The sequence below is a fragment of the Strongylocentrotus purpuratus genome, unplaced genomic scaffold (assembly GCF_000002235.5).
Source record: "Strongylocentrotus purpuratus isolate Spur 01 unplaced genomic scaffold, Spur_5.0 spur5_scaffold_15, whole genome shotgun sequence".
Classification (NCBI taxonomy): domain Eukaryota; kingdom Metazoa; phylum Echinodermata; class Echinoidea; order Camarodonta; family Strongylocentrotidae; genus Strongylocentrotus; species Strongylocentrotus purpuratus.
The window spans coordinates 9,501,906-9,517,045 of record NW_022145600.1 but is presented as its reverse complement, the minus strand read 5'-3'; the positions used below and the strand labels follow the sequence as shown (position 1 = coordinate 9,517,045).

The 15,140-nt window shown below is 41.2% G+C and overlaps 1 protein-coding gene across 1 annotated transcript; it reads left to right on the top strand.

Moving 5' to 3' along the window:
• Positions 1-4,463: 4,463 nt before the first annotated feature.
• On the top strand, positions 4,464-14,251 carry LOC115924333. The gene is made up of 3 exons (XM_030986464.1): positions 4,464-4,467; positions 10,233-10,682; positions 13,786-14,251. The coding sequence occupies exons 1-3, from the start codon at positions 4,464-4,466 to the stop codon at positions 13,896-13,898; spliced, it is 567 nt and encodes a 188-aa protein (XP_030842324.1). The 3' UTR covers positions 13,899-14,251.
• The last annotated feature ends 889 nt before the right edge of the window (positions 14,252-15,140 follow it).

Below are 15,140 nucleotides of genomic sequence, written 5' to 3'. Positions count from 1 at the left end.
ATTTATCAACATAGGAAGACGATCTGATTAGATTTTGGAGTATGTAGGTCAAAGGGCACAGGTCACAGAGGTCAACTTATGAAATTCCTTGTCTTGAGTTTGTTAGCGCGATATCTCAAGAACCATTTGAGATTTAAACTTCAAACTTAAGGATAGTATGTATCACCATAGGAAGACGATCTGATTAGATTTTAAAGCACGTATGTCAAAGGTCAAGGGTCACAGAGGTCAACTTATGAAATTCCATACATTGAGATTGTTATCATGATATCTCAAGAACCACTGGAGATTTAAACTTCAAACTTAGTGATAGTGTGTATCACTAAAGGAAAACAATCTGATTACATTTTGGAACACGTAGGTCAAAGGTCAAGTGTCATAGAGGTCAACTTATGAAATTCCATACATTGAGATTGTTATCATGATATCTCAAGAACCACTGGAGATGTAAAAACTTCAAACTTAAGGATAGTATGTATCACCATAGGAAGACGATCTGATTAGATTTTGGAGCATGTAGGTCAAAGGTCAAGGGTCACAGAGGTCAACTTATGAAATTCCATACATTGAGATTGTTATCATAATATCTCAAGAACCACTGGAGATTTAAACTTCAAACTTAATGATAGTGTGTATCACCATAGGAAGACAATCTGATTAGATTTTGGAGCACGTAGGTCAAAGGTCAAGGGTCACAGAGGTCAACTTATGAAATTCCATACATTGAGATCGTTATCGCGATATCTCAAGAACCACTGGAGAATTTTCACTTCAAACTTAATGATAGTATGTATCACCATATCATAATATCTCAAGAACCACTGGAGATTTAAACTTCAAACTTAATGATAGTGTGTATCACCATAGGAAGACAATCTGATTAGATTTTGGAGCACGTAGGTCAAAGGTCAAGGGTCACAGAGGTCAACTTATGAAATTCCATACATTGAGATTGTTATCATGATATCTCAAGAACCACTGGAGATTTAAACTCCAAACTTGTTTAAATTGCTCTATGGCGGAGGCATCATTTTCGACTGCGCGTAGTCAAAATTCCATCTAGTTTCTTATATTCAAAAACTTTAGATGAAATCTCAGAATGAAACATACTTTTTCTTACTTTACACATACTATATTATCTGTTAATGAGATTGTATGACGATAGTTACATTTGATCCTTGCCGAACGAAGTTTGCCATGGCACTCTGAAAGGGGATCTGTTTATGCAGAGGAGGCGCGATAGCTTAGTCGGTAGACCAGTGGTCTCGTAATCCGGTGACCCGGGTTCGAAACCAAGTCATTGCGCTAGTGCCCTTTTGTAAGGCATTAATCCTCATTACCATGTCCCTCGGAGAGGACCCAAAGCCGTCGGCCGTCTGGTTGCTTACTTACCAGCATTTATGCTTTCTTAGCAGTCAGGTAAAAAAAAATAACAACCAACCATTAGAATATTTTTCTGTAGTTATGCGTGTGGACATGTATCTGTCTGCTCGAGTGTGAGGTATGCATGCGGTTTGGTGTATTTTTATGATGGTTTTTATTAGTTATACACTGTGCTATGTCGTTTGGGAATCCCCAAACCCACAAAGTTACCCAAAATAACCAACCAAATCCAACAGCTTGGAACCACATGACACACTGTTAGTACTTTGTATGCATAATTGAAGGCTATTGGTAATACTATGTATTGAGCCCTTTTACGTACTGTCTGTATTTCACAATATGATTTGAATCGTGCTTTACAGCAGTAAGTATTAGTATAACCATGGACCCTACTACAGATGCAGACTAAAGAACCTTTTACATTTCAGATTCTTTTCGCTGGGCCAGGGCACAGAGTGTAGTTTCTTGAAAAGTATCATGATTTAAGACCAGTTCGAGGAGCAGTGAACCCCAAAGTATGACCATTCGTGTGATATTAAGTGACTCTCACACTCTGCCGTGTAGGCCTACCGTGTGCCACCGTGCGCGAAAATGTCCGCGGACGGTGGAGAACGGCGAGGGCACACGGTGGTTCGTTATCAAAGCGGGCAACACGTTAATAGGACGTTGACGGGCATGTTCAAAACTTTGGCCGGCTGGCACCGGCCGCAAGTAAGCGGCAAGAGGACGGTGTTGAACGGTATGAGGACGGTATGAATACGTTATGAAAACGGTCACACTGTGTGAACACGTTCCACAACACGCTCATAACCCGTTAAGGAACGGTGATGAAAAATGGAGAGCGGACTGACCGTTGCCGTTCAAATCGGGGTATTTATGGCAGTCGTGTTATGACGTCAGCAGTCCGGGGACTCGCTCACAGGACGCTCCAAGCGGTGAGGGGACGCTAAGTGACTGGTAGGTGGCTGCTACAAACCCGGTGCACACGTTCGAGACCCGGTATGGCCCGGTATGGAAACGGCCAAAATTTTCAACAAAAGTCAATCTGGGCGGTGAAGACGGTAGAAGCACGTTCAACACCCGGTAAGCGCCCGGTGAGAACGGTCAGAAGATGGCAACGAAACGGTGAAAAGATTAATTTTATGAATTTTTTTTTGCGGCCGGGGACAAGTTCGCTCAAAACCCAACGTTCTGGACTCTGTTTTTTTTTAATAGCCCGGCAGGTGGACGGTAGGCCTACACGGCAGAGTGTGAGAGCTCCATTAGATTGATTATTAAAGAAGTGGACACTGGTGGACATACATTTAGACTAACCAAACTTTAAAAAATACTTATTCTTTACTGTCCTCACTATGAACATGACTGACAAAGAAAGCGGACAAAATATACAGTTCCTCAGGTAGACAAAGGAACATCCGTTCACTGCTATTATGTAGAAATGTGTAGAACAGGTGTCACATGCGCGGCGGCCGTGCGGTCCAAATTAGGGACTTTTAGATTTGCACGTTGACAGCTTTGACTGCAACGTGTGACGTCATTTTAAGGCACTGCGCATGCGTCACGTCGTCTCAGTCGGCGATCGAGAATGCGTCAACCTTGATTTTCCTTAATCTAGTACGGTACGGTGCGCATAAAATATACAGTTCCTCAGGTAGACAAAGGAACATCCATTCCCTGCTATTATGTAAAAATTTGTAGAACAGGTGTCACTTGCATATTCACCTGTTCTACACATTTTTACATAATAGCAGTGGAGGGATGTTCTACCATGTAGCAATATAGGCCATTTTCGTAATGTAACCGAATTTAATATATAGGTCTTTGTGAAGTGCCTCAATACAAACTATTTCATTCACCTGATAAGAATAATAGTATTTCAATAGACAGAATCCTAACTGCATACATTAGTTGATGCCAGGTTGGACAAACATTATGGCTTGACCTACCTAGCAACACCTAATATATGCAGTTGCATTCTTACTATAGAAGTACTGTTATTCCTATCAGGTGAATTAAATAATTTGTATTGAGGCACTTCACAAAGACCTATGCATTAAATTCGGTTATATTACGAAAATGGCCTATTGTTGAGGGTAGAATGAGGAACTGTATATTTGTCCTCTTTCTTTGTCTGTCATATTCATAATGTTACTTCCTGTTCCTGCATATATGTATATCGTCGAGTGCAATCTAAAAAAATTATAATTGCAGTCAACATGGGCAGTTCAGTACGTTGACACGCATGATCAGTTGGCGTTCGTCGTGTTCTCGTCCACTCAATCTAAAAGTCCCTATTATCCACGGCCAATAGCAATTATAGGACTGCCGCAACATTCCCACGGTCACATATGCTAGGATAGGCGCACGGCGTAGTTTGAATTTGTGGTGACAGAAAATTTGCAGCTGCCGTACGGCCTTCGAAGTCACTATGAACATGACAGACAATGGAAGCGGACAAAATATACAGTTCCTCAGGTAAACAAAGGGACATCCCTTCACTGCTATTATGTAAAAATGTGTAGAACAGGTGTCACATGCATATTCACCTGTTCTACACATTTTTACATAATAGCAGTGAAGGGATGTTCCTTTGTCTACCTGAGCAACTGTATATTTTGTCCGCTTTCATTGTCTGTCATGTTCCTAGTGAGTGATGACGCACGGTCGCCTAAGGGCGTCCCTGCGACTAGGCCCATACACTATGAACATGACAGACAATGCTATGTCCTTGTGGGAATCCCCAAACTCACAATGTTATCCAAAAGACACCAACAACAAAAAACCCCAAAACCAAAAAAAAATCCAAAATGAACCAATGATTGGTGACACACTGTAAGAACGTGGTACAAGACAACACTTGTATTTCACAATCGGACATGACTCGTGCCTTACAACAGCTAGTACATATACTCTGGCTCTGGCAATAGTTTGACAGCAGCTGATCTACTGGACAGTCAACAAAACATGATAGTTCACCTTTAGCATTCATTATTAAAAATTCAACTAATTGGACGATTATAGGCCATATAGGTCTAAAAAATTATATCGGGACCTTTCAAAATCAACACATTTTCACTACTATGGGTACGTATAACGCGTATTATATTAAAATATAATTGAGATGTAGATCATTCTATAATTTAAAATGTATTAATGATGCATGTATATTTTATTATTTGTGCTAAATCCAGACTAAGTACAATACCAGTTTTTAATTGAATTTTTGTTAAATACCACCACTTTTTCATTTGTGTCCTCCAATAATTCTCTACTATTTTGTTATGTCTTCGTCTGTTTTTTAACTTCATATTTCATTAAATCAAATAGTTTATGTCTACTATCGAACAATATTAAAGATAGTATGTTTCTGTTGCAGCCAACATCAAATTAATGAATTTTGCAGGAACTAGGAATATGCCACGTATGTCCTATCTGTGAAATTTAAAGGGATCCGGTAACTTTGTCTTAGATCCTTTAGAAATAATCCTTGATTAAGCTCATGCTGCAATGATAATCATAAACCTTTAGGTCAGTCAGGAACTCCATGACTTTTACAAGCCGATCGCCTGTCTGATTATCAAGATATTTGTTAATTTATTTATTTCTATTCTTTTGACAGGGTAGCCCATTCACCAACAAGTAGTGGTCTTCCATGGGGCCCTGAATGAACATATTTACATCGTCTATAACATTTATACAGAACAGTTATAAAAATAATACTCGTTTGCAAAATAAACATATATCATTAACCTAGTAAACAGTAATGTCAATAGGAAAATATTAATTAAGTCGCAGTTATGTGAATAAGTCATGTTAATATTACAGAACATGCACGTAGTGTATGTTCGGCTGAGCCATTCACAAATTACAACTTTGTTTAAACAATCTCTTAAATGAATTGACAGAGGAAGCCGTTCTCAACGAATTATCTAGCTTATTCCATTCAAATATGGAAGAAACAATTGGGCTACACTCAGGCGCGGATCCAGGGGGGGGGCCGAGCGGGCCTTGGCCCCCCCCCCCCGCAAAAAAAAAAAAAAAAAAAAAAAAAAGAGAGAAGAAAGGAAAAGAAGGGAAAGGGAAAGAGAAGAGAAAGGGAAAGAAAGAAGAGGAAGAAGAAAAGAAAAGGGAGAAGAAGGAGATCGGGGGGGGGGGGGTCGAAAGGGCCTTGCCTCCCATGCTGTTGACCCCCCCCCCCCCCATCAAAAAAATAAGAGAGAAAGAAGGAAAGGGAAAGAAAAAAAGGAAAAGAGAAGATACTGGCGTACTAATAGGGGGAGGGGGGGGGGGGAGGGGGCTTGGGGGAAATTCAAATTCAAACGTGGTTTATTTCTAATTCCACAACGGTGGATTACAAATAATGCTGAAATGACATCATTTCCGAGATTTTTCCTCACTTTTTAGTAAATTATACGTTTGTATGTGTTTGTTGGAAAATGAAAAATTCCTAAATTTGCAGCCAGGCAAGAAATGTGATTCTTGAGATTCCTACATGTCAGGGCCCGAGGAACTTCAGGGATTGGGAGCCTCGAGCTCCCCCCCCCCCCCCACTTTTTTTGAAAAAGTATATTAAAGAGAAATAAAATAGAATGAGAGCTAGATAGAAAGAAAAGTTAACTGCCAGTGTTAAAAAATAATGAGGCATCAAAATATGCTCATCTGACCGTGATTAATTGCCTAAAACCCCTATTAATACTTCCGGGGGCTCTGCCCCCTTGATTGCACCTTGGGCCCTACGGCGGGCCCTTAGATGCTCATCTGACGGTAATTTAATGCCTAAACCCCTGATTTGGGGGGGGGGGGGGGCTCCGCCCCCTGGACCCCATGCCAAATAGTGACCTGCCAGTGTCACAAAATAATAAGTTATAAAAAAATGCTCATCTGACCCTAATTAAACGCCTAAAACCTCTGAGCTTCATGGGCCGGCTTCGCCGCCGCCCCAGACAAGGATTAACAATCGAGAAAGGTCTTCTTTCTCGCAAAATCTTATGAAACGTCAAGCTTCCGCGCTTCGCGCGGGAGGGGGGAACCTGAATTCAGACAAGGATTCAGAGGCGAGAACGATAATACGAATCTTTAATGATTTAATGAAACGTAAAAGCTTCCGCGCTTCACGTGGGATGGAGGGGGGAGGCTAAATTCCGACGAGGATTATTTTCGAGAACGATACAACGAATCGTCTTCTTTCTCTAATGATTTAATGAAAATTAAAAGCTTCCGCGCTTCGCGCGAGAGGGGGGGGGGGGGGACTGAATTCAGACGAGGATTAAGAGTCGAGAACGGTACAACGAATCGCCTTCTTTATTTAATAGTTAAATGAAACGTCAAAGCTTCCGCGCTTCGTGCAGGAGGGGAGGGGGGGGACTGAATTTAGTCAAGGATTTAGAGTCAAGAACGGTACAACGAATCGTCTTCTTTCTCTAATGATTTAATGAAAATTAAAAGCTTCCGCGCTTCGCGCGAGAGGGGGGGGGGGGGGAACTGAATTCAGACGAGGATTAAGAGTCGAGAACGGTACAACGAATCGCCTTCTTTCTTTAATAGTTTAATGAAACGTCAAAGCTTCCGCGCTTCGTGCAGGAGGGGAGGGGGGGGGGGACTGAATTTAGTCAAGGATTAAGAGTCAAGAACGGTACAACGAATCGTCTTCTTTCTCTAATGATTTAATGAAAATTAAAAGCTTCCGCGCTTCGCGCGAGAGGGGGGGGGGGGAAACTGAATTCAGACGAGGATTAAGAGTCGAGAACGGTACAACGAATCGCCTTCTTTCTTTAATAGTTTAATGAAACGTCAAAGCTTCCGCGCTTCGTGCAGGAGGGGGAGGAGGGGGGGCTGAATTTAGTCAAGGATTAAGAGTCGAGAACGGTACAACGAATTGCTTCTTTCTCTAATAATTTAATGAATCATAAAAGCTTCCACGCTTCGCGCGGAAAGGGTAAACTGAATTCAGACGAGGATTAAGAGTCGAGAATTCTACAAAGAATCGTCTTCTTTCTCTAATCATTAAATAAATTAATCAAAAATTTTCCGCGCTTCGCGCGGGAGGGGAAAAATTAAATTCAGACGAGAAATATTTTCGAGAACGGTACAACGAACCGTCTTCTTTCTCTAATAATTTAATGAAAAGTCAAAGCTTCCGCGTTTCGCGGAGGAGGGAGGGGGAAACTCGCCCCTCCCTGCACCGACTCCCCCCCCCCCTGCATTACGTCACTGTTGGTCACCATTACGTACCAATATTTGGCTCGCATATTTTTTAAATTTGGGCCCCCCCCCCTAAGAAATCCTGGATCCGCGCCTGGCTACACTTATAACAATCAGTGTGAAATCTAGGCACACGTAAACATCCACTGTCTATTTGCCTTGTATGATACTCATGCACATCATTAGGATTGATTAAGCCTACCTGAAGGTAAGAAGGTGCTAAGTTATGAACGCATTTATATATCATCATAACGCGACTTAACTCAAACCGCTTGTCTATTAATGATTGGAATTACAAATTTTGAAAACCGTTCGCCTGACGGTTTTCATAACACTACAGTCTGTTGGGGAAAACGAGTATGGTAAAACCGGTCACTCGAAGATTTTTACTTTTTTGAGGCACTTCTTGATCATTTTGAAGCGCGATTTTTTTCGGGCTTCAATATTACATCAAATCACAGACACTGGTAACATGTAGGACCGTGTATGTCAGATTTAACATTGTTAAACGATCCCTTTAAACGTTGGCAGTGTCTTCAAAGCATGCAAGGAAACCCGTTTACTTTCTAGACTTCATTGTCAGACACTAATGAGTGACTGACTGACCCCTTTTTTCTTTGGAAATCACATACATAAAATGAGCTGTAAAGGGTACATGAGTTTGTGTACATATAAATCAATTAACTTCTTGGAATGGTCCAAATTAAGCTGATCGAATCTTTGCGCAGCACAAAACGTACGACCATAAAGTGCAAGGGTCTGAAAATCTGACTATTTTCTACGCAAATTTTGTTTAACGCGTTGCGAAAATTCCAAACGATCAATAATTTGATGTTGGCTGCAAAATGGATACACTACCTTTAATATGGTCGATATAAGCCAGTGTAATTTATTTTCCCCCTTTTTCTAATGATTGAGTAATGTCCTTGAATAGAAACACTGGTAGTATATGATATCATAACTTTACTTGACGGTATTTTGAATCTAAAAACACACGCACGCTCACACGCATACACACACACACACACACACACACATATATTCATTACTTCATTACTTCGTCATCAAAATACATGCTGCCAGAATATGTGGATTTCTGGCATTCCGTTGCCAAGGCTCATCCTGCTTTTAGATTCTGCGGGAGGGCGTAGGGATGGAGCAAAAATGAAAACTTTGATTTCTTTTAAATGTTATCATCAGAGCCCATAAATAATGGCTCTGAATAGAGCGATCCATCCGTATTAGTTTTAAGTATCATAAGTAATTATTATTAGTATATTCGGGCACTTTGCTGCGCGAATTTAATAATATACAGGCACCAAAATATCGGAATATTTGGGCAAGTCACTGTCCGAATATGAGGTGATGGTTGCTCGCATAAATTATTGGAACTAACAATTCCGTGTGGGAATCGGGGAGCCCGTATGCAGTCCTGCCCCACTTTGTACATTTATGACTGCAAAAAGGGCAGTAGAGTTGCGAATTTCTTAAAAAAGCGACTTTTTTTTTCAATTGTTCTTCGGCTGCGGCGAACAATTAAGGAACTCTCTAGATCAACGTAGTCAAAGAAGTTGGCATGGTAATAGAAACCTAAGATTTCTTTGAAATGCTGACCCTTCCCAATTATTATTTTCTACACTGTAGCAAAGGAAGGCGTAATTAGGAGCAAAGCAACTAGATTTACATCTTTTCTAACCTTTTTTCGTTTTAAAAACGGTATTTATTCATTTTGGCATGAAATTGCAAGATCTTGATGTGAGGGAGCAAAGCGATCGAGCTTTAGACAATTTTCGTTTCTTAAACCTCCAAACTCTCTATATCTAGTACATGCAATTAACCCTTCAAACTGGGGTGCATTATCTGTTCGTGTATCCAAAATGTGAGAGGTAAAAAATACATTTCGCGATAGAAACATAACATATAAAGGCTTATAGTCTAATACATCATAAAAGGAATAAGATGAATCATTTTTTTTCGGGGAGGGGATTGTAGCCTTTGTAAGCCTTCTCCTTAGAATCAAGCCTGCTTCATACCTGAACAAAAAATAAAACATTATAACCTTTTAATACAAAAAACACTGCACTTAGACTTGGCTTTTTGAGGGCAGGCTGTGCCTTTTTTTTTTTTTTGGGGGGGGGGGGGGTAAATTCGATCGATTTTTGCGAACTGTCTCAAAAGTTGCGATACAATAACTTGAAAAGAAAAGGTCACGAAAAGGCAAGTCGCCATCTGCAGCGGTTGTGCGGTAGTCGTAGATTTTGAACAGTAGGAGGGAGGGGGGGGGGGGGGCACATTCGGGGGTTAAGTTTCAAAAAGATGAAGTGACCCCTTATTCCGCCAGTGTGTAAAGGGCTTTAGGGGTCAATGTTCAACAAGGCTAGATGCTTTTTGTTGACCCCTCATTCGACATAAATTTGCTTTCTGAATTTATTTCCTGTTAATTTTATTGTATTCTCATTATCTGTAAATTTACCTTTTTACATGTATTTATGTATTTCAAATTTCAATTTGTTCAAACTTTGTATGCATTGTATATATGATTTTTATGATGAATAGAATAAATACCCCCCTCCCCCCACCCCCCCCCCCCCAAAAAAATACTAATGAAAATAATACGAATTAGAAATATATATGTTTTTTTTTAGCAGCATCGATGGATCACGACTACCACTTTCTTGAGAACTTGTCCTGGAGCCTGGCGCATCGCTTTGCAGCAAGCACGTGGAAGACCTACGCGGGGGTCTCCCTAGACTACTACCGGGTACCCTACGATCACGACGGTCGTTCGTCCTCATCCCCACATGGACACCGACTTCCCAACATGCGCGTCGACGGCATGTTCATGGCTACATGCCCCAAATCAGAAGGTATCACTAACGTGCACGCCGAAAGGATGATACTCGACTGGTTACATAATCAAGTTGTCAATTCAAAATGGCCGCCAGCGGACCGACAACTGCACACATTACATCTGTTCACATTCTTATCTCCTTGTAGTGGCTGCATCTCGTGGTTGTGGAGTTTTCTACATTTCCTCCGACAGAATGGACTGATGTGGAGAATCCGAATTGTCCTAGGATATTCCAAATGGTACACGCCAGGCGCGGATCCAGGATTTCTTAGGGGGGGGGGCCCAAATTTGAAATTATGCGAGCCAAATATTGGTACGTAATAGTGACCAACAGTGACGTAATGCGGGGGGGGGGGGTCGGTGCAGGGAGGGGCGATTTCCCCCCTCCCTCCTCCGCGAAACGCGGAAGCTTTGACGTTTTATTAAATTATTAGAGAAAGAAGACGATTCGTCGTACCATTCTCGAAAATAATTCTCGTCTGAATTTAATTTTTCCCCTCCCGCGCGGAGCGCGGAAAAAATTTACGATTTATTAAACTATTAGAGAAAGAAGACGATTCGTTGTCGAGTTCTCGACTCTTAATTCTCGTCTGAATTCAGTTTTCCCCCCTTCCTCGTGAAGCGTGGAAGCTTTTACGATTCATTAAATCATTAGAGAAAGAAGACGATTCGTTGTACCGTTCTCGACTCTTAATCCTTGTCTAAATTCAGTCTCCCCCCTCCCCCTCTTGCGCGAAGCGCGGAAGCTTTTACGTTTCATTAAGCCATTAAAGATTCGTATTACCGTTCTCGCCTCTTAATCCTCGTCTAAATTTAGGTTCCCCCCCCCTTCCCGCGCGAAGCGCGGAAGCTTTTAAATTTCCTTAAATCATTAGAAAAAGAAGACGATTCGTTGTACCGTTCTCGAAAATAATTCTCATCGGAATTTAGTTCCCCCTCCATCCCGCGCGAAGCGCGGAAGCTTTTACGTTTCATTAAGCCATTAAAGATTCGTATTACCGTTCTCGCCTCTTAATCCTCGTCTGAATTTGGGTTTCCCAAATTAAATTTCCTTTTAAATTTCCTTAAATTTCCTTAAATCATTAGAGAAAGAAGACGATTCGTTGTACCGTTTTCGAAAATAATCCTCATCTGAATTTAGATTCTCCCTCCCCCCTCCTCCCGCGCGAAGCGCGGAAGCTTTTAAGTTTCATTAAATCATTAGAAAAACAAGACGATTCGTTGTACAGTTCTCGACTCTTAATCCTCGTCTGAATTCAGTTTTCCCCCTTCTGCGCGAAGCGTGGAAGCTTTTACGATTCATTAAATCATTAGAGAAAGAAGACGATTCTTTGTACCGTTCTCGACTCTTAATCCTTGTCTTAATTCAGTCTCCCCCCCTCCCCCTCTTGCGCGAAGCGCGGAAGCTTTGACGCTTCGTTAAACTATTAAAGAAAGAAGACGATTCATTGTTCAGTTCTCGACTCTTAATCCTCGTCTAGATTCAGGTTCCCCCCTCTCGCGCGAAGCGCGGAAGCTTTTAATTTTCATTAAATCATTAGAGAAAGAAGACGATTCGTTGTACCGTTCTCGAAAATAATCCTCATCGGAATTTAGTTCCCCCTCCATTCCGCGCGAAGCGCGGAAGCTTTTACGTTTCATTAAGCCATTTAAGATTCGTATTACCGTTCTCGCCTCTTAATCCTCGTCTAAATTTAGGTTCCCCCCCCCCCCCCTTCCCGCGCGAAGCGCGGAAGCTTTTAAATTTCTTTAAATCATTAGAGAAAGAAGACGATTCGTTGTACCGTTCTCGAAAATAATTCTCATCGGAATTTAGTTCCCCCTCCATCCCGCGCGAAGCGCGGAAGCTTTTACGTTTCATTAAGCCATTAAAGATTCGTATTACCGTTCTCGCCTCTTAATCCTCGTCTGAATTTGGGTTTCCCCTCCCCCCCCCCCTCCCGCGCGAAGCGCGGAAGCTTTTAAATTTCCTTAAATCATTAGAGAAAGAAGACGATTCGTTGTACCGTTTTCGAAAATAATCCTCATCTGAATTTAGATTCTCCCTCCCCCCTCCTCCCGCGCGAAGCACGGAAGCTTTTAAGTTTCATTAAATCATTAGAAAAACAAGACGATTCGTTGTACAGTTCTCGACTCTTAATCCTCGTCTGAATTCAGTTTTCCCCCTTCTGCGCGAAGCGTGGAAGCTTTTACGATTCATTAAATCATTAGAGAAAGAAGACGATTCTTTGTACCGTTCTCGACTCTTAATCCTTGTCTTAATTCAGTCTCCCCCCTCCCCCTCTTGCGCGAAGCGCGGAAGCTTTGACGCTTCGTTAAACTATTAAAGAAGAAGACGATTCATTGTTCAGTTCTCGACTCTTAATCCTCGTCTAGATTCAGGTTCCCCCCTCTCGCGCGAAGCGCGGAAGCTTTTAATTTTCATTAAATCATTAGAGAAAGAAGACGATTCGTTGTACCGTTCTCGAAAATAATCCTCATCGGAATTTAGTTCCCCCTCCATTCCGCGCGAAGCGCGGAAGCTTTTACGTTTCATTAAGCCATTTAAGGTTCGTATTACCGTTCTCGCCTCTGAATCCTCGTCTGAATTCAGGTTCCCCCCTCCCGCGCGAAGCGCGGAAGCTTTGGCGTTTCATAAGATTATGAGAGAAAGAAGATGATTCGTTGTACCGTTCTCGATTTTTAATCCTTGTCTGAATTCAGTCCCCCCCCCTCCCCTCCTGCGCGACGCTGTGACGTTTCATTAAATTATTAGAGAAAGAAGCCGATGCGTTGTACCGTTCTCTATACTGTTAATCCTTGTCTGAATTTCAAAGATGTTCTTTGTCTGCTCCTTTTTCTTCCTACGTCCTCTTCCGATTTGGGGGGACCGCCCCCCCCCCCCCTCCCCCCCCCCCTGGCTACGCGTCTGCGGTCAGATAAACATTCAGGGGCCCGTCTTAGGGAAATCTCGGAAATTATGTCATATCAGCATTATTTGTAATCCACCGTTGTGGAATTAGAAATAAACCACGTTTGAATTTGATTTCCCCCAAGCCCCCCCCCCCCATCGGTACGCCAGTATCTCCTCTTTTCCTTTTTTCTTTCCCTTTCCTTCCTTCTCTCTTATTTTTTTGATTGGGGGGAGGGGGGGGGGGGTCAACAGCCTGGGAGGCAAGGCCCTTTCGCCCCCCCCCCCCGATCTCCTTTTTCCCCCTTTTCTTTTCTTCTTCCTCTTCTTTCTTTCCCTTTCTCTCTCTTTCTTTCCTTTCTTTCCTTTCTTCTTTTCTTTCTTCTTTTTTTTTTTTTTTTTTTTTTTTTGCGGGGGGGGGGGGGGCCAAGGCCCGCTCGGCCCCCCCCCTGGATCCGCGCCTGGTACACGCCGCCAGGAGATCTAATTTATCCTGGTCCTTTTCTTACCTTTCCGTGGCTTTATGAACTCCAACATTATTTTCCTAACTTCAAAGTGATGAAGATTTATTAAAATATAATGAGAATAAAAGAGTAGACATTTATTATGTTTATAATAATATGTTGTGTCAAAAGGGGTAGGATTTGCTTTAGGAAATGGAGATTTCAAATTCGTATTAAAATAAAACATTCGTTGCTTTTCGGATGGCCAGCGAGATTGAGCAGCGAGATGGACCTCAATTACTGGTCTCGATGGCCTTCTGAAAACTTATCTGACATTTTCCGAGACCAATATATAAGTTTTGTGGGCAAAATAAATTACCACCTGGCCTGCAAAAACGCAATGAAATTGTAAAAGGTACTGCTTATCTCTTTTATGATTACCATTGTGTTCATTCTACATGTATTTGTACAGTGACATATTTAAGTGATGCCTACAGTATGTATTATGTTGGGATTAGCGGAGTGAGGGAATGAATTGAATGTATCAAATGAAATGCATTGCATATGCTTTTTGCAGAAGCAAAGTCACACACCCACGCGCACAAATGTTTGTTGGTATTTGATATTCGATATTTGATATGTGTGGCATTATTAATTTTGTTAGGAATGTTATTTGGATCTGCAAAGACCGAATTAAAACCCAAATCCCAATTGTTTTATTCAAACATCACATAAGCAACTTTGGCGCAAGTCGATTTTTGCACTCTCGCAAACAATGCCTACTGTTTATCCAAGCGTGAACACACACCGTACAAATATGATACCAAATTATTAAGGATAAAACACTCTTTTATAAGATGTATAATAATTTACTGTTCATAGAAGATTTTTAATTAGTAATTTTCTAGATGTAAACTTTTTTTGGACTCACACTGTATAGGCAATTGGTAACACCATGTGTTGGGCCCTTCCTCTGTCTGTTTTTCATTTTGTCAACACCATAGCCAAATACATGTATCCTATTAAATCGATTGAGAAATTAGGAGAAAATTACACGTTTTGTTTGCATTAACAGAATATAATATGTATCTTACTTGCATTTTATTTACATAAAATGAAAGTTAAAATATATCAAAATTATGATGTTTGAATACCGATATTCTTGGTTTTCTTTTATTCATTTTTTTCTTATTTTCTAAAACTTTAGATGAAATCTCTGAATGGAACATAATTTTTCTTACTTTTTACATAATGTGTTATCTGTTTATTACAATGTATGACAACAGTTACATGTGATCCTTGCCGAACGAAGTTTGCCATGGCACTCTGAAAGGGATCTGTTTGTGCAGAATATTTTTCTGTAGTTATGTGT